Here is a 24528-nt window from a genome sequence, read left to right on the forward strand (position 1 = left end):
ACGTGGGGAATCGAACCTGGGTCTTCGGCGTGACGAGCGAACTCTTTAACCACTTGGCTACCCCACCGCCCCGACAGCGACTATAAGTGGACTGACGTGTGATACACATCTTTCATTGCACCGACGGCGTTTTGTAAATACAACTTGCTTTAAGATGTACAAAAAAACAGGGAAATTAAATGACTGAAATTGTATTTGAGGCCAAATTAGAATAGTGTAAATTGTTGTACAGTTGCGCAAAATATGCAGCACTACAGTTCATGGTCAATAAGAGAAAGGCAGACATCACAGTGCGATGAAAGTTGAGACTTTGGACAGAAACTTGTCAGACACGTGGAATAGGACTGCTTGTTGTACGTCTATATGGCGACCGTGTGTCAACAGTGGATGTTAAGTGTAACATACTTTGATAGTTGTTGCGTTGGTGCAAATCTCTGGGCCTGGGAGATTGTGTGTATTTGTAACCCGATGGTGTAGCCCATCATTACTCCAAGTATTGATCCCTGTCTTGTCTAACTATAAGGGAGTATTGTGAGAAATATATCAAAAGACAACAATCGAGAGACAGCGTACCGTACTGTACAATCGAGAAACAGCGTACCGTACTGCACAATCGAGAGACAGCGTACTGTACAGTACAAGACAATCGAGAAACAGCGTACCGTACATACAATCAAGAAACAGCGTACCGTACTGTACAATCGAGAAACAGCGTACCGTACTGTACAATCGAGAAACAGCGTACCGTACAGTACAATAGAGAAACAGCGTACCGTACTGTACAATAGAGAAACAGCGTACCGTACAGTACAATAGAGAAACAGCGTACCGTACTGTAAAATAGAGAAACAGCGTACCGTACTGTACAATAGAGAAACAGCGTACCGTACTGTACAATAGAGAAACAGCGTACCGTACTGTACAATAGAGAAACAGCGTACCGTACAGTACAATCGAGAAACAGCAGAGAAACAGCGTACCGTACAGTACAATCGAGAAACAGTGTACCGTACAGTACAATCGAGAAACAGCATACCGTACAGTACAATCGAGAAACAGCGTACCGTACTGTACAATCGAGAAACAGCGTACCGTACTGAACAATAGAGAAACAGCGTACCGTACTGTACAATCGAGAAACAGCATACCGTACTGTACAATCGAGAAACAGCGTACCGTACAGTACAATAGAGAAACAGCGTACCGTACAGCACAATCGAGAAACAGCGTACCGTACTGTACAATCGAGAAACAACGTACTGTACAGTACAGTCGAGAAACAACGTACAAGATACAAGACAATCGAGAATCAGCGTACTGTACAGTACAATAGAGAAACAGCGTACCGTACAGTACAATCGAGAAACAGCGTACCGTACAGTACAATCGAGAAACAGCATACCGTACAGTACAATCGAGAAACAGCGTACCGTACTGTACAATCGAGAAACAGCGTACCGTACTGAACAATAGAGAAACAGCGTACCATACTGAACAATAGAGAAACAGCGTACCGTACTGTACAATCGAGAAACAGCGTACCGTACAGTACAATAGAGAAACAGCGTACTGTACAGTACAGTCGAGAAACAACGTACAAGATACAAGACAATCGAGAATCAGCGTACTGTACAGTACAATCGAGAAACAGCGTACTATACAGTACAATCGAGAATCAGCGTACTGTACAGTACAATCGAGAAACAACGTACAAGATACAAGACAATCGAGAATCAGCGTACTGTACAGTACAATCGAGAAACAGCGTACTCCACAGTACAATCGTTAAACAAGGTACCGTACAAGACAATAGAGAAACAGCGTACCGTACAAGACAATCAAGAAGGAGTGAACAGTGCAAGACAGTCGAGAAACAGTGTACCGTACAGGACTACCGAGAAACAGCATGCTGTACAAGACAATCGAGAAACATAGTACCTAGGTACAGTGAGGTGCATCATTTTGTTTAACAGACTTCTGGCTCTTGTATGTGTGTTATGGGGCCCTGATGATTAAGCGCCCGCCCGTTCCACCGACTACCTGGGTCGATTCCCCACATGTGTAAAATATTGAAAGGCCATTTCTTGCGCCAGCCGCCGTGATATTTCTCAAAGCGGCGTCAAACCCACTCACTCACTTACTCACTCCAGCTGACTAACGTCTCCTTACAACTGTATTTTACACAAGAATGGCTTATGTTTATAACTGTATGTCTTGTAGAAGACGGTAAAGTTGTTTTCGTTTGTGTTACATATTTTGTTGATGAATAAAATATTATTTACTTTCAATGTATTTCTCTTATAAATGCGTTTTCGGTCAGTTTGAAGTGCCGATGGTTGATTTCCATTGCACAAACAATGGCCTGGCAAATCGCGTGTACAATACTACAGATTGTTCAGCTTGACCTGATCAAGTAAATACTAATGTACATGTATTGCGTGACCGTGTCACAACTGGTTGTGTCTATTACTGTGAAGGGGGTGCGCCTTTGTCAGCTGATTGTCAACATGTCCGAACAGCCGAGACAAGGTCGCCGTTTGACATCTCAGTGATGTGATCGAGCTTATTACCCCGTGTTCCGTAATATACACAAAGAACTTAATTAGGCACCCTATGTATTTTTGCTTTGATACGCTTATAGCCTCTGATATGATACATAAAACTTCTCTTGGTGACCACGATGGAAAAACATGAGTTTTTCTGACCCGCATGCATCCTTTGACAAAATGACTGAATCCAACATGCTGATTTTATGATGATAATTGCTCGTTTAAATAACCCCCCCAAAAGCACTGATTTTCATACAAAACCACGTATGTACAAGTGTGGCCCTGGCATGTTTATGCTGAATTTATTGGTGAATGTGAACAGTCGAAATGTCAAGTTGCGTGTCTTACACGAATCAAGGTCAATACCGAGTGTAATCTCCATGAGACTGTATGACATCCAGCCCTCTCCTCCCCATACCCCCTGTCAGCCTCCTGATCCTCTGAAGGGCCAGTCTGTGCCATTCCTCGTGTAAATCAGCTTCTAATTAGGCCAGGTTCTGTACAGGAGGATCCCTTTTTTTGCGCAAGACCACCAACCATGTCCCAGATATGCTCCATTGGGTTAATGGGTTTCATCACAGGTAGAAATTACCTTAAGAGATCATTTCTACCAATCCTGGAGAAGTTCTGTTATTAATAGCTCTAAAGGAATTAATTATAAACCAATTAAAGAAATCCCGTCTTTCGAACAATTTTTTCTTCTCGAAAAATCATCTCCCGCTTTTGAAATTAAGAACAGGTAACCACAATTCTTTTAGTAGAAACCGGCAGATGGCGTGGCCTATCCCGTGAGGACAGAACATGTCCTCTGTGCGATTCTCAAGCCATTGCAGATGAAGTACACTACTTATTCAGATGTACAGCCTTTGAAACAGAACGTCGTCTTTATATAAAGGAAATATATTTTAAATGGCCAAATAGGTACAAATATAAACGTTTAATCTGTACAAGAAAAGTGTCAGAATTGAAGAACCTGTCGAAATATCTAAATATTTATTTTGAAAAGTTGAAATAATCAATCCTACTGATATCACCATTCTTGTCTGTTTGGTAGCATCTGTATATCCTATTGCTCTTGTACCATCGTGGGTGGCTTTTGAGAAAAATAAACTTGTCTTGGGATTCAGGAGACAAGACTGGTCCGTAATGCTAAATAGAGATTTTATCCCTGTGCATCTCTGATGGCCGTGCAAGGGTCCCCACTCTCCAGGCGTCCTGGAGACGTATTAATGACGCTTGCGTCAATCTGGGGGTGAAAGTTGGATGTTTGTTTGTTGGTTGTTTAATTTAACGCGGCAGTCAACAATATTCCAGTTCTACGGTGGCGGTTTGTAAATAATCGAGTCTGGACCAGGCAATCCATTGATCAATATCATGAGCGTCGGTTTACGCAATTGGGATACGATGACATGTGTCAACCAAGTCAACGAGCCTGACCACCCGATCCCGTTAGTCGCCTTGCGACAAGCATGGGTTATATATACTGAAGATCAATTCTAACTCGGATCTTCACAGGTCGCCCTGAGTGTGGTTATAGCTTCAAAACGTGGGAGAACAGAACTCTTTAACTCGAGCTCAATGGCAATGATGTTTCCTACCTGGACAACCTCACTGCTGATTATAATATGTTCTATCCCGATAATTTACTGTTTATTAAACGCACAGTTATTTTTTTTCTGTGAGGATATACTTCTTGCTGGAATACGTAGATTCTTCATTAAGGGGTCGCCATAATTACGTTTCCAGTTTCTAAATGCAGTCAAGAACGGGTCATGTTTCTGGTGTAGAGTAGACTGAATAAAGATCTACCTTTTGGCATGCAAACGCCAGAGTCTGACCTTGTGATACTCTGCATACATGCACGCACACGCACGCATACACACGCATGTACACGCACACTCACCTCTGGTATGTTCCCAATGCATTACCTGTTGTAGAAAGACTGATATTAATAAGGGTGGACCTTTTTTTTATTATACTTGTTTTTATTATGTAATCATATATGTATTTCAGGGTATCTTTTATATCTGCAAGTAAGGCAGTTTCCTCAATATTAAAGATCTCGTGAACATCTACTGGCTATCGATAGTGTTTGTTGAAATTAGTTAGAGTCTGTTGTTTAACACCGCACTCAGCAATATTTCAGCCATATGGTGGCAGTCTGTAAGGGGGTGGGGCAAAGGCCCCTTTGTGCTGAAAGTTTGTTAAATGACCATTGAAACTCGGGTGAAAATGAAGTGTGCACCCCTCCTTTTCTCAATAGTGTGCAACCCCCTTTCTCAAAAAGCTGTATCCGCCCCTGGGGGTGGGGTGATATGATGGTTTGGGGTGTGTGTGTGTGTGTGTGTGTATGTGTGTGTGTTCCCAAGGTCAAACGAACCTTACCACCCGATCCTGTTAGTCGCCAATGGTACGACAAGCATGGGTTGCTGAAGACCTTCACGGGTTAATTGTTGACATTATACGGGACCGACAATCACTAAAGGTTTACATAGGCGGATCCAGAGGGGGGTGCAGGGGTACGCAACCCCTCTTTTGTCCTGAAAGTTTTTTTAAATGACCACTGAAACTCGTGAAAACGGGTGAAAATGAACTGTGCACCTCCCCTTTCTGGGTTTTGCTCTCGTCAATGTCATGTGACAAGTGCTCGTCCGATCATGTGACAATGACGTCATAGTGCCAAGCAGCAGACGAGCTCGGCGCGTTCGGAAGTCGTGAGGAGCACGTAATCTAACAGCAAGTCCCGCCACCGAAAATCGTACAGTTACCCTCAATCACATCAGATCCAGACTTCCTACGGATGGTACTGACTATTTACGTATCCTTTGGAATATTTTTCGGAAAGAGGCATGATTAAATTAATGAGGAATATATTCGGTCGTGCGAAACTTCCATGACCCAGGAAGGTATCGCCAGCTTTCGAATGAAATTGATGAACTAAATTTATCTGTTGGCGATTGTGTGCATTATTCTGAATGTGTCAATATCTTTCCGTTGGAACTGATTAAATTCATACACTTGCGTTCCTGAACGCTTCTTTCGAAAATCTAGATTTGATTGCTACCAATGATATTGATGGTGTAAATGATAGTGAAAAGGCTTTTACTTTTTTCATATATTTTTAGCCCAGACCAGGCTTTTGAAGTTGAGAAGTCATCCGAGGAATTACCAAAATACAAACTGAAAATGACTGAATTTTCCTCTGAAATGTTCAATCACGTAAGTGACGGGCAGTTGTCATCTGACACAAAAAGGAAACACATGTCACCAAGACGAATGCAACGAAACATTATTGACCTTGAACTGGGAGAAAACTCACCAACAAAATCAGAAGACGGGAGATTCGATGACTTTTCGGAATTTACATCAGATTCAGATCATCAGACGGATATTCATTTTCATGAAAAGTTGCTGGAAGACAATGAAAATCTGATTAAATTGCCCTATGAACCAAATATTGAGGGAACTGCAGATTGTGATATTAGGAGGGATTTGAGTGGGCAGGACACACCCAAAAGGATGAAAATAGAGATAATAAATGGGTATGTATTCAGAGTTTGAAATTCTTGACATACTAGGGTGCCAATGGCATTGTTACATTAGTATATTTCACTATTGTGTAAGTACTTATATAGGGTACACAGTGAAATATGTGTTTTAACATAAATACCATGTGATGATGTTTATGACATGAGACCATTGATAAATGTTATTATGTATCTTTTTAAGTGCTTAGTGTAATACTTGTGATGTTTGTTAGCTCTTTAATACTTAAGTTACAGTTGAACAAACTCATCATCAAAATACATCTACAGGATATACATTTATTCTCACTATGGTCAGGATTTCCAAATTTCCTTAAATTCATGGCTGTATTTTTACCCTTTTAGAAGAAAATATCTTCTGCTAGAAGAGTGTAGGACTAGATTTGTGAAAAACTAATACAATGGACTAAATTTATCCTTTACTGTACGTGTGTGCTACTTCGTTCTGCTGGTCTGTTTGGTTAGCCGTATATCACCCATTCTCAATAAACCGTTGCATTTACCACTCGCAAATTGAAAAATATAAATGTCACGCAGTTGGAATTAAAAGACGTTGTCTTTGTTATAAAGGTTTTCAAGTATACAGAACAGAAAAAAATAGCATATAAAGTCAATTCCTTTATTCAGAAATCTCCATCCAACTTTACCAGTACTAATCAGCAAATTTGGAACATGTAATGTACGTTACCAGCAGCCTATCAGTCTTTGAAGAAAGTTCTGGTTAACTCATTAGTATCAGTATACAAATAAATGTACGAGACATGACAGTTAGACCTAAACGGATCAAAACTGATTCACATACCCCAATAAATGTGACGTGTCACTTACAACTGGGGTGTAATGAACATACCAACACATCATGTTGCAGTTTTCTAGTTCATCTTGTTGAAGGCATCTAATATTAGCATTGTCTGGTTGCAAGAAAGCAAGAACATGTCCACGGAAATGCAACCCAACTCATAGCTAAGAAAATGAATGACTAGAAAAAACGTTTAAACTATTGTGTTCACAGCTTATCCACCCAACTCAGAATGATGTAAACTGTAACGTACATTACAATGAATTGAGTATAATGTCAAATGTGACTTGCACATATAAAATATACTCCTGACACCTCAAAAATACAGTAGATGTGTTTCCGTACTATGTTAAAGGTAATTGACATGAAATCCAAAAGATTAGACTGACAATTTAAAATCATAAAGAGGTAATGTACATTTCATTTAAAAACAATAAGTCGATGTATTCAACACATATATCAAAATGTTTTGATTTTGCTTGACGCAATTACTCTTATGTAGCAAAGAACTCAAACTGCAATAATGCAAATTAACTTGAACAAATAATTGTTCCACAATATGTGACCAACACTTCCGTTTCAAGTAATGTACATTACAGTGAATCTATCCAGGATTGAAATGCCTGCACAACCAACTTTATTTCGTTTTCATCCAACTTCAACATTCTCTGTAACACAATGGCTGAGTTTGCTGCTAAGGCAGCACTCAACAAATCTGTGACACCACTTCTCATTCCATACAAAGCTGTCATTAGATCGTACATCCGCGATCTGATGCAGAAGAAGTGGGACACTCAAATAGGTATCAATACATTACATGCCATAAAACACTATATTGGTTTCACCTACTTGGGTTGTCAGTCCAGATTTGAAGATGTCGCATTGGCCATACAAAATATACTCATGAATACCTGTTAAAAGGTGATGATCCTGCCTTTTGTATCCCTTGTGATGAGAGAATCACGGTCAAGCATGTCCTGCTTGACTATTTATTTTTTCCATCACAAGGGACAAATATTTCAATGTCAAAACAATCAAGGATCTTTTTATAATAATAATTATCATTTAATTATTGTTTTTGTAAAGGAAATAGAATTACTAGATAAATACTGAACCATATGTTTTGTGAATACATATATGATATTTTATAAATGGTATTTTAAATTAGCAACAGTGAACTACGATTATTAGTGGCTGTATCCTCAAAGGGGGTTAAAGTATCGTAACATCATTGTCCTCTTGAGAGGATACAGAAGTCCCAAAAACTTCGAAGTCAATTTCAACTTTCCACCTTTTTAAATAAGGTATTTTTGTTATTTTAAATTATGGCTGAATTTTCTTACAGTCGTCAGTGGCTGAAGGGGTGGTGTAAATCTAGCTAGGGTCCATGCAGGTAGCAAAAGCACTGTAAGTCCCCATGGTTCCTAGTATGGTGGTCTACCTTCAGTTGTTGGCGCTGTCTAGCCCGTGCCCGTATTGTATTGTCTTCTGTAATTCAGCTGTTTTAGAATTACATACTAGTTATATACTTATATCTGTGATATTCTAGTTGGATTTACTGTCCTTCGCTGATTTACCTTTATTTAGTCTAAATTATTGCTTGTTGGTAGTCAGGGTATGGCTGAAATATTGCCGATGTGACTTTAAATCTTAACTCACTCACTCGCTCAGCATTCTCTGAGACTTGCCAGTAGGAACTAGATCATCTACTTTACGCAAAATATCTGATCGCGACACCCAGATTACATCTTCGCGTTTGGGCCACTGAAACATATATTTCTTGCTTCTCGAAGAAATGTACGTTACCAGATGTTTTCCATGTGTTTCTTAGTAACAGATTAACATAAATACAGGTTAAATAGCTTAAGTAGTAGACAGAGTAAATCTATGTGCACACTGATATAATAACATCAGCTTGACAATATGTTAGTTCAGCACACTGTCAGGAAATGTGTCATGATACTATCAACAAGGACTAACAGTGGTAATTATATATTATGGAGGTTTCCATGGATCTTAATGCAAACAAGAATGGTATAAGTATGAATGAATAGAGTTGTCAACATGTCCTTCAAAAGACAACATTTACTTCGCAAGATATACAAGTATCACTGAAATTTCATTTGACAATTCGGTGAAATGTACGTTACCAATTGTAACGAACATTACACTTATCCAGTAACACCAATACGACGTATTTTGCATAAGATTCACCAAATTGACATTTTTTCAGAAAGTACGGGCTACAGATGAGGAAACAATGTGTAGATAAAGTAACTTTTCAGATATTTAGTCACCCTCATATTATCCTGACAAAAGACACCCAAAGCACTTACCAAAATTTGTTGATAATCTTTTAAGTCGTAAGATATGGTCGGCTGTCGTACGTTCTAATGACGTACGCAATATGGTTACGTCACTCCACGTGTTTCAAACCAAGCTGTTTCACGTTCAGCGCCCCGTTGTTGGCAGTTTGGTATCTGATGGTAACGTACATTACGGTAACGTACATTTCTGTCATGTACAAGTTTGTCCTTATTGATCCCATTTTTTGTCGAACTTGACACATTTTATGACATATTGCATAAAAACAACTTCATGCATTATTCAAATAATGACCTATATTTATTTAATCTCAAGTTGAGGAACAGTTGGTTGTCACGTACGTTACATCCTTAACCATAACCATTGAATAATGACACATAAAATGAGTGTAGAAACATTAAACGATTCTTATCTAAGAACCAAATATTGTTTTCTTGTAAAGAACATTATTATCACTTAAAATAAACCCAAATAATTGTTTTTACTCCGTAAATATTGTTTGCGTCATTGTATTTATGAAGTTAGTCGTGTGCTGCATGAAAACTGGAGACACAGTTATAACATACTCTGCAAAATCCGCAGAACGATCACATCATTGGAGCTGAATAGAAATGGATTGTCACATATCTCGTATATCATAATAGTATTTTAGTTATGATATTTATTGCATAATTTATTAAAACAAAGCCAATGACTTTTGTCAGTTCAGCCTGGAGACAGTAACGTACATTACAAAATCAGTAATATCCTTCCCTTGCGCTGTTGAAGTTTACATAAATAAACTGAATGGGTGCCTGCTTTAGTACACCCAAGTAGCACTACATTTAATCCAATCATTAGATTAATCAAGGGCACTGTTGTTTTAGGATAAATAACCAGAGACATCAATGCAACGGTTTATTGAGAATGAGTGATATCTGTATATAAGCTTATATGAGGCAACGCTGTGACAAAAATGTGACTCAAATGGTCATGGAGTGGTTAATTGTATCATTGTTATCAATCAATGGTTTTGTTTGGTCCAGATCTGATTATTTAGCTCACATATTGCTGAGTGTGGCATTAAACAGTGCACAAGTAAACACCAAACCTGTTAACAAGTTGGATGGCAAACAAGTGTATTGAAAAATGCTTTCATTAAGTTTCTCTGTCACAGAATACATACGGTGACAACAGGCTTGGAACTTGAAAGTGAGTCTCCAGCGTTTACTGTTAAGTCTCCCAGCACAGATAGTCAGGACAGCACACATCAGATGAATCCAACCCATCTGCAAATGATGTCGGCCATGGGCGACACAGGATGGTGAGAATATCTTTTATACATCTTATCTTTACCTATGTATTGTTGGGGCCTCAGAAGTAGTGTTTGAACCAGTGTCCATCATATTTTGTTATCTTGGATTTAGTCTTGTGTATTTATACAAAAATACTAGAATATCATGTGAAATGCCAATCTGTTGACTAGCAGGGTTTCACATGATGCACAAATGTAGAGAATGGACACAGAAAACACAAAACACAGCATCCGCTGAGATGCCTAAAAATTCAGAGAGTTTTCTATCAATTCATCAAAACTAGTTATCTGTGTCTGTTATTTCACCAATCACTCTTGGTCACTGTCCATGTGGTCATTTAAGGCCCCGAAGTAATTATCTGAATGTACACTACACTACACCATTTCAAGACTTTACAGGACCCTCATACAGGGCTCCAGATAATTTTTCAAAATCAGGAGTACATACTCCTTATTTTATCAATATAAGAGTACTGGAAAACATTAATAGTACATTTAGAGTACTGAATGGAATTTAATGGAGTATCAGTAATCTTGTGTTTCGTTTCATGTATGCACCACAACATTGCTACTCTTGTGTAAACAGGTCAATGAACAATAAAACAATATGTTTTTTCGATAAATACAACTGTTAATGATTCTAAGACCGTACACCATTGCAGTGGTGCATATCTGCTACGTTTTCCAAATTATTTCCTACCGTACCGTGCATATTTTTTATCCGTACATACGCCGATAAGACCCTTATCTGGAGCCCTGCTCACATTACCAGCAAGGACCCATAACATTTATTGATGGGGGTTCTCAAAGAAAAACAATTCAAGGGGTCCCAGGATTCAGACTTAAAAGTCCCTGTAGGCTGCACCCTCGCTGACTCCACATCCGTTTCAATATCTGTTGGTGAATCACAGCACTGTGTCACAATTTATATTTGGGTTTCATTTGCGATTTGCGACTCACGCTGGTTGTCAATATATTGTATTTCTTCTGAGGAACCAATTTTCAAGTTGTTTCTCTCCTTGAATGTCATTTGTGTGAGTTTGTTCTTAAAAGGTATGAGATCCTGCCAGGAGATAACATAGTGACAACACCTGTGTCCAGGAGGCAGCATCAACATATGCAGAATCAACTTCAGACAGTCAGTGTGTTGTCTATACCAAAGACAACAGTGCAAACTATGGTATCAGACCATCAGAGCATGACTACCACGCCCATCAACCATCAAACCCTCACCAAGTCCAGTAGCAACAGCAACTATGTGTACACCCCTCATCCACGAAGTGGTCAGATCATGTACATCGCAGAGCCTAATTCCATGACCCCTGAGTCTCTCCAAGCTAATGTCCAAGCTGTCACTCCTCTGCTGGTAAACAAACCAAACATGTCAACCAACTACACCCCAGTATCACAGGTAAGACTGGTAATTCCAAAATTAAGAAAGACAACTGGCTGTGTTCAAAATGAAGTGGGCTCAATGGGTGCCATAGAAGAGCATGTATGTGAATATAGGTACTCTCTCTCAGTGTTTCCGTCTACCGGCATATGCCGGTATTTTACCGGTTAAAAAATCAAAGGACCGGCATATTTATGGCAAACAAGTCCTGGGGACCGGCAATAAATACACCCGGTTAAATCATTTCCTCCAAATTGGCAATACAAATTACCAGCAACTGTTAGATAAAGGAAACTTCCATGTAAATTCGATCTGCACCATATGCGATACGTGTAAGGAATTCCGTGTCTATTTTTAGTAACAGTCCCAAGCGATTATTGTCATTGGCTGGATCGCCTCGCTTAGCCTCGATCCAGATGAGAGGCATTTTGGCTGAGGTTATAATGCATCAGATTTCAATACTCTATCGGGGCCAATAGTAAGACAACTTTACGATGGGGAATGGACATATTAACCTATTCAATCAATCGCGAGGTCAATAATCGCCACAACGCCAAAATGAGACATAATTTTAGGAACCTACCTGACTTTTGATTCATATATCAAATCTATCACATTTCACAATGTCTGAAAACACTTATTAAATTTCAATTTATCATATATTATCATCAGAATTAAAATTATAAACTATTTTTCGCGAATGTTCTTGAAAACAACGATTCTCGGACACATGCTTCGCAGCTGGTCTACAATAACATTGTCAAAGAGCAAAGTAACGATGTTTCGAGGAATTCATTAAATAAATTGAATAAACTAATGAATAAAATCAACAACAACATTCATAAAAGTTGTCAAACGTACATACAAAATTACTATTTCCATCTTTTGTGCGATCATGTAATGTAAGTCAAGTCACTGACGAGTGACATCTCGCTCACCAATCTTTCACCGGACACGATGTTTAATGCGAAAAATATATACATGAAGCATTTTGTCACAGGTCATAACCTAGCACGATACGTCCAATAAGTTCCATAATTTACGTACAGGTAGCGCATTTCTTGCTTAATATGTTCAGAATAGCATTATTTTACCCAAAACTTTTGTCTAAATCTGAAGGTTTTCGTTTCGACGAGGACGTATCCATTACTGTAATATGATTGGCTGCCTTAGGTCACTTGTCCGATTTTGACCAACCACCTAACCCTTATAGCAGACTGTGGCTAAAAGCCGCCATTAGAAACCAATGTTTATCCAATAAAATCGCTTCTTACAACTGTGAAAATACTCTTGGCAAGGGTACAGTGATATTGTTGATGTTCAGAGCCATGAGAGCTTTCGAACGATGCCCGACATCAAACGATTCACGCCGCATGTTATGCATAATGAAGCTTCAAAACGGAGGTATTTTCCGTTGTTATGTCATGTTACCGAGCGGAAAGCCACAGATATCGGGAAATAGGCTGACCATACATATTATTTAAGAAATCTTTTATAATCATTTTCTGATGACGAAAATGAAAATATAAAAGAAAAGGCACGGACATGTTATCACATGTCACAAATGGAAAAAAATCGCCATAGTTTTTGCTTTTTCGTGGTTTATCTGGACGTTATAAATGTAAGCTTGCATTTTCATTCAAAAATACATTTATTTAAGTTGTAGTTGTATTATTTGAATAATATTATAAAAATAAACTTCATATTTATCAACAGTAGGATTAGATCTTTTAAATGGTGTATGGGATGTAGTAGCAATAACGTTTTACAAGCTTATAATTTCCTTCATAAACATAGGCTTCATCTATGACCTCAGGGTCTCTGGGAACTCGGTGTCACGGCAGTAAATGCCTCTGGTTGACTGGTGTTGAAAGAGTTAAAAATGAAACACAAACACACACACACATTCTTGTTGTTATCTTTATTTAACATGGAAAAGAAGTGGACTGGTGAAAATAATAAGGGACTGGTATATTTGAGGCTTACCAGTCCCATGGACTGGTAAATTCGAAACTCACCGGAAACACTGTCTCTGTTATAAGAACTATAACTTTATATGCACTTTATCATCAGTCTGCTAGTCAGGTCAGTTTATCGTATCTGAAGGTATGCCAGGGACTTGAAAATCATGCTTTTTAGTGGCTGTCCCCCTATGTTAGTTCAAATTTGGATCAGTGAATTTGTGGCTGCTCTTGGCTATCTGGACATGTTGAACCTAGGGACTGTTTCAATTGAACACAAACAGTATAAAAAATTGATGTTTAACTTTGAAGAGGCACATCATAATGCACACCAAGGAAATTCATTCAAATGAAATATTCTCCTCTGGAAATTTTTTTTTTTCTCATTTGCAATAAAACTATAACATAAATAGGCTGGCACTTAAGCTAGGCGGGTACCCCTATTTTGTCCCCTTGAACTGAACACACTGTCCTACCCAGAGTTCCTTGCAGTCAACCAGGTACCTCTGCCATTAGACTGATATTTTGTCCCTTAACTAAAGTCATGTTATTGAAGACAAATATCTAAAGAAGAAAAAAGAATCCAAAAGGAGCCCAGATCATTTCTTAATGTTGGAGTGGAGCTGATGCAATCTAGACTTGCCCAATCATTTTTGGGTTGGACTCATTAATGTTCAAGGGTGGGGGAGACAGAATAAGAGTCAGATGTGATGATTTGCCACATCTTGAAGGAATATATTACTTTTGTTCTCAGTTCATTTTTCTAAAAGCCAAAACATCTAGGCAAAAAGTAGTGGTTACATTCAATGCTTGCAGCATCTTGAAAACTTGTCTGATGTTGACATAGCCACAGTACCACTGAAGGCCATGGTAACCACAACCAGGGTTGAAGTATTTCCTACACTTGTTCAACATTTAACATTGATGAAATCATTTAGATGCTAGCCTTATGTCATTTCCAAGATATAATTACCTTGAGAGCAAATAATATGTTATAATTAGGTATTTTTTGCCCTTAAAAGTGTAAGTGAAAATTAATTGTATTTTACAGATTTGTTCTCAGAGCTTGGTGCTGAATAGTAGCGGTGAAGAGAACACTAGCCCAACAGAAGACGCACCAGTCCCAACATACAGTTGTCATGACTCCCCGGTTGATCCCAGTGTTCAGGACTCCACCAGCTTTCCTCTGTTGAATTCCCCACAAGCAATGGATGAGGAGCGAGAGTCACACAACATGAAGGAAAGAAAGAGGAGGTACATGTTCAAATTTGACTGTAGACCACATTTCAGGATACATAATGAAACTGAACCATCCTTGATAATGGCACATACTTGCATGTTAGGAAAACAAATCATGAGATGCTAATTTGAAGACATGTATAATTGATTGCAAAGATAACTCCTGCATACGCTTTCCCATGTGTTGTTCCATATTGTAACATAACTGGACAGTGTAGTAGCTGCAGACTGGAGCTGTTACTGTCATCTAGAAATGAAAATATTTATCATGACAGGGCTAGAATCAAAGAAGCATGTGACTTAATGAGACAGCTGGTGCCAGGAATGTCAGAGAAAACGGACAAAGCAACTGTGTTTGAGTTTGCAGCCAGATACATCTACTTCCTCAAGAACTTTGTAGGCACAGCTCACGACAAGGTAAAATGTCCAGGTTCCTAAAACATATTTTCTTTGTTTCCAAAGCGACATTGTATGGAATAGAAAGATGGTGCTTATGTAAATCAGGTTTCTGATTCAGATTTAATTATTACCTGGGAAAATATCTAAAAATATCTAAAGAATGTTTTTTTTCTGGAGCATAGTGGCGAGTTTTGGAGTCCAAATCCAAAAGGCAGTTGAAAAACATGTAGTCACCAAGAAGTTTTGCAGGGAGGTACCTACTGTGTACTGTGGGATAGATCAGTGGCACTTAATAGAGATTTTGATTAAACTTGTTCAGCTGTTGCCTGCACTCAAACTTAATTGCAAAACAGCAGAATGAAAAAAATTGTTTGCTTCATTGCATGGACATATGTGGGATATACTACCCTCTAAGATGAAAAACGGATCATTGGCTAAGTGTATTATGTAATCTATGCAGGTGGCATTGATTTAAACAGTAATGTAAAGTATATACTTTTAGTACCTGTCAGGGGTTTAAAAATATCTAAGTTGTACAATCAACTCAAGAAAATAACCATTGACATATCACCACATGTCATCTGTTGAATGACTTGTAAATATCAAGTCAAGCATTAAATGTTTTAAAATGCAGTCCTCAGATGTTTTTATCCCCCCAACAATGAAGTAACGGGGGATCTAGAAACGAGTTCCGTCCGTTCGTGCGTCCATCACACTTTGTCCGAAGCATATCTCCTAAACTATTTGTGATAGCGTAACCAAACTTGGTACACATATCAAGCATGATGCCTGGATGTGCCTTTTGGGGGTTAGACCCAGATGCGAAATTTATTTTTTGTGGTTTCCATGGAAACGTGACTTAGGCTGTGACTATGAGGATGTCATCTTGTCCGGAGCAGATTTCCTAAACTATATGTGCTAGCTTCATCAAACTGGTACACATATCAAGCATGATCCCTAGATGTGCCTTTTGGGGGTTAGACCCAGATATGAATTTTATTTTTTGGTTTCCATGGAAACGTGACTTAGGCTGTGACTATGAGGATGTCATTTTGTCCGGAGCAGATCTTCCAAACTATACATGCTAGCTTCATCAAACTTGGTACACATATCAAGCATGATCCCTAGATGTGCCTTTTGGGGTTTAGACCCAGTTATGAATTTTATTTTTTTGTGGTTTCCATGGAAACATGACTTAGGCTGTGACTATGAGGATGTCATCTTTTTGTATTTTCATGGCAACAAGTTAGGCTTCAACTGAATTTGGTGGTAGTGCTCAATTCTGGAGCAGATCTTAAAAACCTTTCAGTACTCTCCTTCCACTTTGCTGTATACACTCCAAAACATTTGACGTAATCATAACTAGTAGACATATTCATAAAGAGTATTTTGTCGTTGTGGGGGATGTTGATGACTTTGTCTTCTTGTTGAAATGGAAAGAAAACCAGAGAGGTTAAGATGAATGACTGGCGCTGTGAGACAGTGGATATAGTTTTGCTTGCACATACTTCCTCTTCATGGCAGTTTATTGAAGTCCTCCTGGCTGTTTAGATCTAGCAGTCAATTGGTAAACAGATGAATATTTCATATGATCATGTTGCCTCGTTGGCTAGACTTTTGGGAAGTGACATTTCTATATTGTTTTGTCTTCAATGTACTGACACTGTCCTTGATTTGCTTTTGCAGGATTTCCTGATCAAGTACAGTCCATATTGAAGGTCGTTAAGACAGACAGTTGATAGCTGGAAAGAAACAAACAATATTAACAGAAATATGTGTTTGATCCGTAATCAGTTGGACATAAAGAGGAGAATAAGTTCAGAAGATTTGGTTGTTTTGTATGTATGTATCCACCCTTTACTTTTGTCATAAAAAAGTAGGCCCCTGTCATTGGAGTCCATAAAAACAACAACTTTAGTGCACCAGCTGAACAGTTCAAATGATATTAGAGTTTTACATAAACAAGATGTAATGCTGGAAATATTTTTTCAAACACATTTCATTTTCTTTTCTTTTTGTATGTTATATTTGATTAATTTGATTACTGGTAGATTGAAAAGTGATTCAGCTAACACGCTCTTTACAAACAGTGAGGGGTGCTTACAGGGACAAATGGTATTTATTTGATGAGCTTCCAACATGTAGGTGTGATAAAATCATTCAGAGTGGCAAGAGAAAGGATGGCTCGACTTGTTTACTGGAAACAAGGACATATTATTTCTTGGCTACACAATGTTCTTTGTGACCACTTATTGTCTGCAACTTCAGCCATGACTGTTTCAGAAACATGAGGCAGAATCTAGAAAAATGTCTTTGGACCACTGAGCTCAACCACATATTAGTCATCTCCAGGTTCAACTGCTGAAAATGGCGAGAAAAGACAGTGTTTAACCACAAGCATGAAAAACATAGTCCCTTTAGGAACAAGCTCATTTCTGTGCTGAAGGCAAAAGAAGCTTTAGTATTGATTTTGATGCTGCTGTTGTGACTATGATCAGTGTATCTATTAATATGTTTTCTGTTAAATCTGCTTAGTTGATTGTGCTATATGAAACATCAATAACATTATGAAGATTTAGTAGCTGTAAAATTGGCAGTGGCCCTGCACGCATGACAATTGCATATATAATGTATTTAGGTCCTTTTAAGTGAAATGTCAGAATTCCAGAGCTTCCATACATGTGCCAAGTGTGGCCTTGTGGCAGTTATTAAATAAAGAAGATATTGATAAGACCTATTGACTTGACATTAACCTTTAACATGGAGAATATTGAATTTGGTGAGTGTGTTAACAACTTTTATTGTCCCCGAATCATCACTGCATTTTCACAAGATCTGTTATGTAGTTGTGAACATCTGGCTGTAATTTTAACTTTGAAAGTTGAACAGTTGTAATATATGTAATACTATATAAGGTATATTATTCATGAAGTGGATTTTGCTCATGAGGCCAGACCAATTTTATTTCTTGTTTTACAGATTTTTGTGGAAAAAATATGACAGGCGGATCCGTAAAACAAGAAATAAAATTGGCCTGGCCTTATATTTATAAGAAACATAATAGAAATTAAGCTACAGTGGACCAGTTCATCATAGTATTGTATTTTGCAAACTTATAATAATTGTGAACAATAGAAGCAAATTTGGTTTTGCAAAACTACAGGAGGGGAATATCGGCACAGGCTAAATCAGCTGACCCTTCAAAATATATGAGAGACTGTATATGTACCTTACTGACACAGATTGATGTTACAGAGCTCCAGATAATAAGTTTTTGGCCATGTGGGTAGTATGATACCCATAGTTTTGAAACTAAGTGGGTATTTCCAATTTCAAGAGTGTATCTATACTGTCTGATACCCACCATATTTTTTAAATTCATTTCAAATAAGTTTAAGAGGTGCGACATTTTTTATTCAATAATAGAGATAAGACAAAATCCTCCTGGTTAAAGATGAATAAATAAAACAGATTTAACCAGATGTGCTGTAAAAAAATTTATGTGTCTTAGTCTATATCCGTTTTGGTGTAAAAAAGGTACCAAGATCGCTGTTAGATGATATAACAGCCTAGTTTTCACTCTAACAGTTACCAGTAGTTTCTTTTAAACTTTGTTTCATTACTAGATTAACATTTACACCACTTACAGCACTGAGTTCATGATATAAATCTGCCATAGCTGGCACATTGATAACAAACACTGAAACAAACATAGTCAAATAAATGAGAAGATCAATGACATCTGTCATCACTTCACTTCATTAACTGTATTAACTTAACAAAATGAGACATATTTGAATATTTATCAGTGTTTAGTTCCAAATACAACTGAAACAACTTGATAAACTATTTGTTAGTTGGACAAGGGCACTTGACTTTGGATACGTATTTATGCTGTATTTTTCAAAAGCTGAATGGCTAAATCTGTTCACTCTTGTTAACATTCCTTTTATGATCAACACTTTCATTGTGACGAACAATACTTGAAATTTGTACAGTCGGCAAACGTTCATCCATCCATGCAGATGTCAAATTTAGATTTGTCTTTTCTGCCAGACACACCCTACAACATAACACCACAAGATTGTCTTTTTTATTCAAAATTAACCATGGATATTTTCTTTTTCACGTAGCAACTGTTATTTTTTCTCTCAAAACCTTGTTCCCATTGTGTTGTTTCACTTCCACCAGGGATTTACCTTGAGTCCTGTATTTGAGGGTCCCTGGGACTCATACTCTTAATTTTCAGGGGTCCTGGACTACAAAATGGGGGTCCTAGACACTTAAATATTATTATTAATACTATGTTGTAACATTTTTGTAATTCCGTTACTGTTATGGTATTGTGTATCATGATCATCACATTGTTACAGTAATTAAATTGCAAATGATACCATAACCCAGCTAGTTGAAAACTCCGTGATAACCTATTGTTACTTGATTGGAATTTTACAAAAAAGTATTTGGACTTTTTCTGCAATCCCTGTGAAGGCCCTAATAAATTTGGTTGCGTCCATTGTCGTTGCGTCCATTGTCAATTTTTATGTGTAAATCCCTGCTTCCACGCCGCGAATAGCTAATGTTAGAAGCTCATTAAGATATAACCAGCAATTGATTCTGATTGTGTAACAAAGCACTTGCCTATTAAGTCATCTTGCAGTCCTCTAATGAAGTTCTTTTCTTGTTTGTAGCATAAAAACGGGTACTTCCCTGAATGCTGGCAGGTATTGTCTAAGGTAGGCAAAGCAATGAAGCGTGCTAAACCTTAGACAATGGGCGATTATGGGGGACATCTCCTAATCATAGGTGAGCGAAATTCAGAAATTCCTGAGAGGGTTCAAATCGGACAATTGTAATCTTGTCTTGAGTGAGCGAAAGTTTACTATTTGACAAAATAGCATCCATTGGATATGCTCAACACCAGGCTGTACTTCAACCGGCAACACCAAAGATGACCTTGTGACTATCAAGGTCAGGCCCACAACCATCCTACAGATGATACCAAGATCGCTGTAGATAGTTTTGTTTCTAATCTCAAGCAGATGGTCAGAGAAGACCCTACACCTGGCACTCCTTGTAAATTGTACATGGATATTTGATACGACCCCCATAGTTGAAACAACAACGGATTAGTTCAGCAACCGTAACATGCCGGTGTAGCAGGCCATTTCTTCCCCGGTCTAAACTTTCCCTGGGGAGGTTTTGTCCTAGGATATTCTTACGCTGGGGAAAGATTGGGCTAGGCTAAAGTCTCTCTCCGGCCAAACTTTCCCCTGTTTAAGCTAGGATATTTTGTTCTGTTTTCTATGAAAAGTGGGGAGTTTCTGGCCTTGCTAGGCTACTTCTTCCCCACCCCTTGCTCTTATATCAAAAGGGGGAGATTCTGGCCTAGCTAGGCTACTTCAGGCGACAGTAGGTTTGACTTATATTTTGGTACACATTTTTGCTAAATAGTCCATTTTTGCCTCTGACTTGCAATTGGGTGTAGTGATTTGAATGCATACATGTTTGAACGGCATATATCTCTAAATCCATCCTGCTCCTGCCGCCATTCCTATGAACACAGATTCATCTGTCAACCATAAGATGTAAACATTCAATCGCACATTTGATGGGTAACCAAGATGTAATATACACAGGTTGCTTTCTCTCTTATCATGCTGTTTATTATCTAATATTTGTTGTATTTATGTATAAATGTAATGGAACATTATTCACATAAGCTTCTTTACTAATCCATAATCACTTTGGGTGAATGAAATATGATTCAGATATCCATGGGCCAAGTATACCCCTCATCAAACCTTGTCTTTTGAATATAGAATAAGGCAATATAGTGGAATGATAGATGATACAGCATTTGATACAGATATTGTGTTGGGTTGTTCTGTTGTGTTGATGTTTACGTCTGCTTCCAACTGTTAAGTTAATGTCGCCGACATGGATGCCATATTTAAAGCCATGAGTGAGGAAATAAATTTTTGAATGGATATGGACATCCAAAAAAAAACTGGGTATTTAGTTAAAGTTTCGAATATAGTAATGATTTTGACATAAGCCAATTTTGAGTAAGTGGGGATAAGTAAATTATTGAAATATAAAAAAAAGTAAATGATAATATAAAACATGTAATTTTTTGAGTAAAATTGATATTTTATACTTATCCTGACTCATGCTCTTTTGCTTGTCTCCTTCCTCCTGCTAACATAGTGGAACACTTGTATCTCCCTAATTGAAGTTCCCTTCAATGTAAAATCACTAATTAGTACACCACGAGTTACCTCCCTTCCACAAGCGCGTGAACGAGGGCGCCACCTCTACCCATGTGCCTCACTCTCTCCTCATATACTGAGCCCAACATTTGAATTTACAGGGAAATCCAAAGTGTTATTTGGGGAGGATGGGAGGGCTGACCTCATGAGTCAGGATAAGTATAAAATATCAATTTTACTCAAAAAATTACATATTTTCCTTATCCTGACTCATGCTCTTTGCTTGTAGAATCCAACAGAGCGGAGGTGGGAATATATAATACTTTGGATTTTAATAATTAGTGATTTGAACTGTGATGATTGTAATAACCCTATGAGAACTTCATAAAGGCATTGAACTGATGAATTCCTGCTGCCAGCTTATCAGCTGCCATATAGAGGTTATTACAATGTACTTATTATGATAAGTATATATAATATTAATACAATGCTTAAGACTAATAGACTTAAGCTTGTTAATATGCTAGTATAAACTCCTTAGAGTTTGTTAGCTAAAATACTTTAAGATATAAACATAGCACTAAGCTTAAAATATGATTAATTTTAAGCTAATTATATAATAACAAACCTCTTTAGGGTTTGTTAGTTAAAAATATTTATATGATATAGACAGTGCTGAGCTTAAGATATGAATAAGCTTAGCTATATATATAACAGCAAACTTTGTAGAGTTTGTTAGCTAATACATTTTTACAATATGAGTATAGTATTGTGCTTAAGATATAATTATCTTAAGCTACATATATAATAGCCAAACTTAGTAGAGTTTGTTAGCTAATATATTTTACAATATGAGTATAATACTGTGCTTAAGATATAATTAACTTAAGCTACATATATAATAGCCAAACTTAGTATAGTTTGTTAGCTAATATATTTTACAATATGAGTATAGTACTGTGCTTAAGATATAATTAACTTAAGCTACATATATAATAGCCAAACTTAGTAAAGTTTGTTAGCTAATATATTTTTACAATATGAGTATAGTACTGTGCTTAAGATATAATTAACTTAAGCTACATATATAATAGCCAAACTTAGTAAAGTTTGTTAGCTAATATATTTTACAATATGAGTATAGTACTGTGCTTAAGATATAATTAACTTTAAGCTACATATACAATAGCCAAAAACTCTGTAGAGCTTATTAGCTAATAGATTTATAATGTAACCATAGTACTAAGCTTAAGATATGATTAGACTTAAGCTAAATGTATATAGCAAAAAAAACTCCTTAGAGTTTATTAACTAATATACTTTTATGTTATAAACATAGTACTGAGCTTAAGATATGATTAAACTTAAGCTATATATATATAATAGTAAAACTCCGTAGAGTTTGATAGCTAATACATTTTATTATGTTGATTTAGACCTAGTATTGAGCTTAAGATATGAAGTAAACCTTAAGCTAAATATATAATAGCAAAAAACCTTTTAGAGTTTTAATAGCTAATATACTTATATGGTATCAACATAGTATTGAGCTTAAGATATGAAGAAACCTTAAGCTACATATGTATAGCAAAAACTCCGTAGGAGTTTGTTAGCTAATACATGATATAATGTAACCATAAAGCTTAAAATATGATGAAAACTTAAGCCCAATATATAATAGCAAAAAACTCTTTTAGAGTTTTGATAGCTAATATACCTATATGCTATAAACATAGTACTGCGCTTAAGATATGAATAAGCTTAAGTTACATATATAATAGCAAAAACTCCATAGAGTTTGTTAGCTAATACATGTTATAATGTAACCATATTGCTTAAGATATGATGAAACTTAAGCCAAATAGCAAAAGCTCTTTAGAGTTTGTTAGCTAATATAGTTATATGATATAAACATAGTACTGAGCTTAAGATATGAATGAGCTTAAGCTACCTATATAATAGCAAAACTCCGTAGAGTTTGTTAGCTAATGTATTTTACAATATGAGTATAGTACTATGCTTAAAATATACTTGACTTAAGCTACGTATATAATAGCCAAAAACTCTGTAGAGTTTGTTAGCTAATGCATTTATCATGTAACCACTGTGATGATAAAAACGAGCTTAAGCAAATTATATATAGCATGAAGCTATTTAGTACTGTTATAAGATAAGTAAAATCTGTAAGATTGACTTATCTTCTCCGAGGAACTGTCAACTGTTGTGCAAGGACCATGGGATCGAATTGGTGGATACCTGAGATGTCCTCGGTGGTGATATCTCTCAGATAATGGTTGGCAACCACCATATCGGATCTACAGTAATAAACCCTCCATTATTTCAAATAACATTTGTGTAGATGAAATTGTAGAAGTTAGGGCTCTAATATCAAGAGTATTAAAGCTCATGGAGGGTCGGATTAGGTCCATCTGTCTTGTATGCACGTAGTATGACAGTTCTGATCCAAACGGAGATATAGTACGTGAGACTACACTCTGCGTAAGTTGATGATAGAGGAAAAAAAATCTGTTGTATATTTTCTTCCTGTTTGGTTTGGTGGAGATAAATTTACAGTGCTCTTGCTGGCCAGCGTGATAGCATCATCGTATCATGGAGTCCAAGTATGTCATCCAGGCATGTTCATAAACCTCACTTGTGAGGTGTTGTAACACTTATATTCATATCCCCAAGTTGGTACGTGAAACTTCCGTTTATTCTCCAAACAGAAACTTAGTAGGTTTACTAACCATCTAGTTGTGTTAGTAGCTTGATGATGAAATTCAGGTGTAGTCTGAAACGCTGTGGATTTCGA

General features: G+C 37.2%; 1 protein-coding gene across 2 annotated transcripts; it reads left to right on the forward strand.

The window, feature by feature from the left end:
• Positions 1–5160: 5160 nt before the first annotated feature.
• On the forward strand, positions 5161–17325 carry LOC124262080. 2 transcript variants are annotated; one of them, XM_046696510.1, is made up of 7 exons: positions 5161–5352; positions 5675–6091; positions 10375–10521; positions 11566–11923; positions 14918–15120; positions 15381–15522; positions 17191–17325. In XM_046696510.1, the coding sequence occupies exons 2-7, from the start codon at positions 5736–5738 to the stop codon at positions 17218–17220; spliced, it is 1236 nt and encodes a 411-aa protein (XP_046552466.1). In that variant the 5' UTR covers positions 5161–5352; positions 5675–5735; the 3' UTR covers positions 17221–17325. The 2 variants fall into 2 exon arrangements, with proteins under 2 accessions (XP_046552466.1, XP_046552465.1); XM_046696509.1 differs by lacking the exon at positions 5161–5352 and having other exon boundaries at positions 5535–6091.
• Positions 17326–24528: the final 7203 nt, after the last annotated feature.

This window comes from Haliotis rubra, unplaced genomic scaffold, assembly GCF_003918875.1.
Source record: "Haliotis rubra isolate DU_JTF1 unplaced genomic scaffold, ASM391887v1 Scf82, whole genome shotgun sequence".
NCBI lineage: Eukaryota > Metazoa > Mollusca > Gastropoda > Lepetellida > Haliotidae > Haliotis > Haliotis rubra.

Excerpts from the sequence above, each read along its gene's own strand:
- LOC124262080 (XM_046696509.1), top strand. The coding sequence starts at position 5,634 with ATGATAGTGAAAAGGCTTTTACTTTTTTCATATATTTTTAGCCCAGAC. Across the intron at positions 6,092-10,374 it reads AAAATAGAGATAATAAATGG|AATACATACGGTGACAACAG; the intron begins GTATGTATTCAG and ends TCTCTGTCACAG. Across the intron at positions 10,522-11,565 it reads GCCATGGGCGACACAGGATG|GTATGAGATCCTGCCAGGAG; the intron begins GTGAGAATATCT and ends TGTTCTTAAAAG.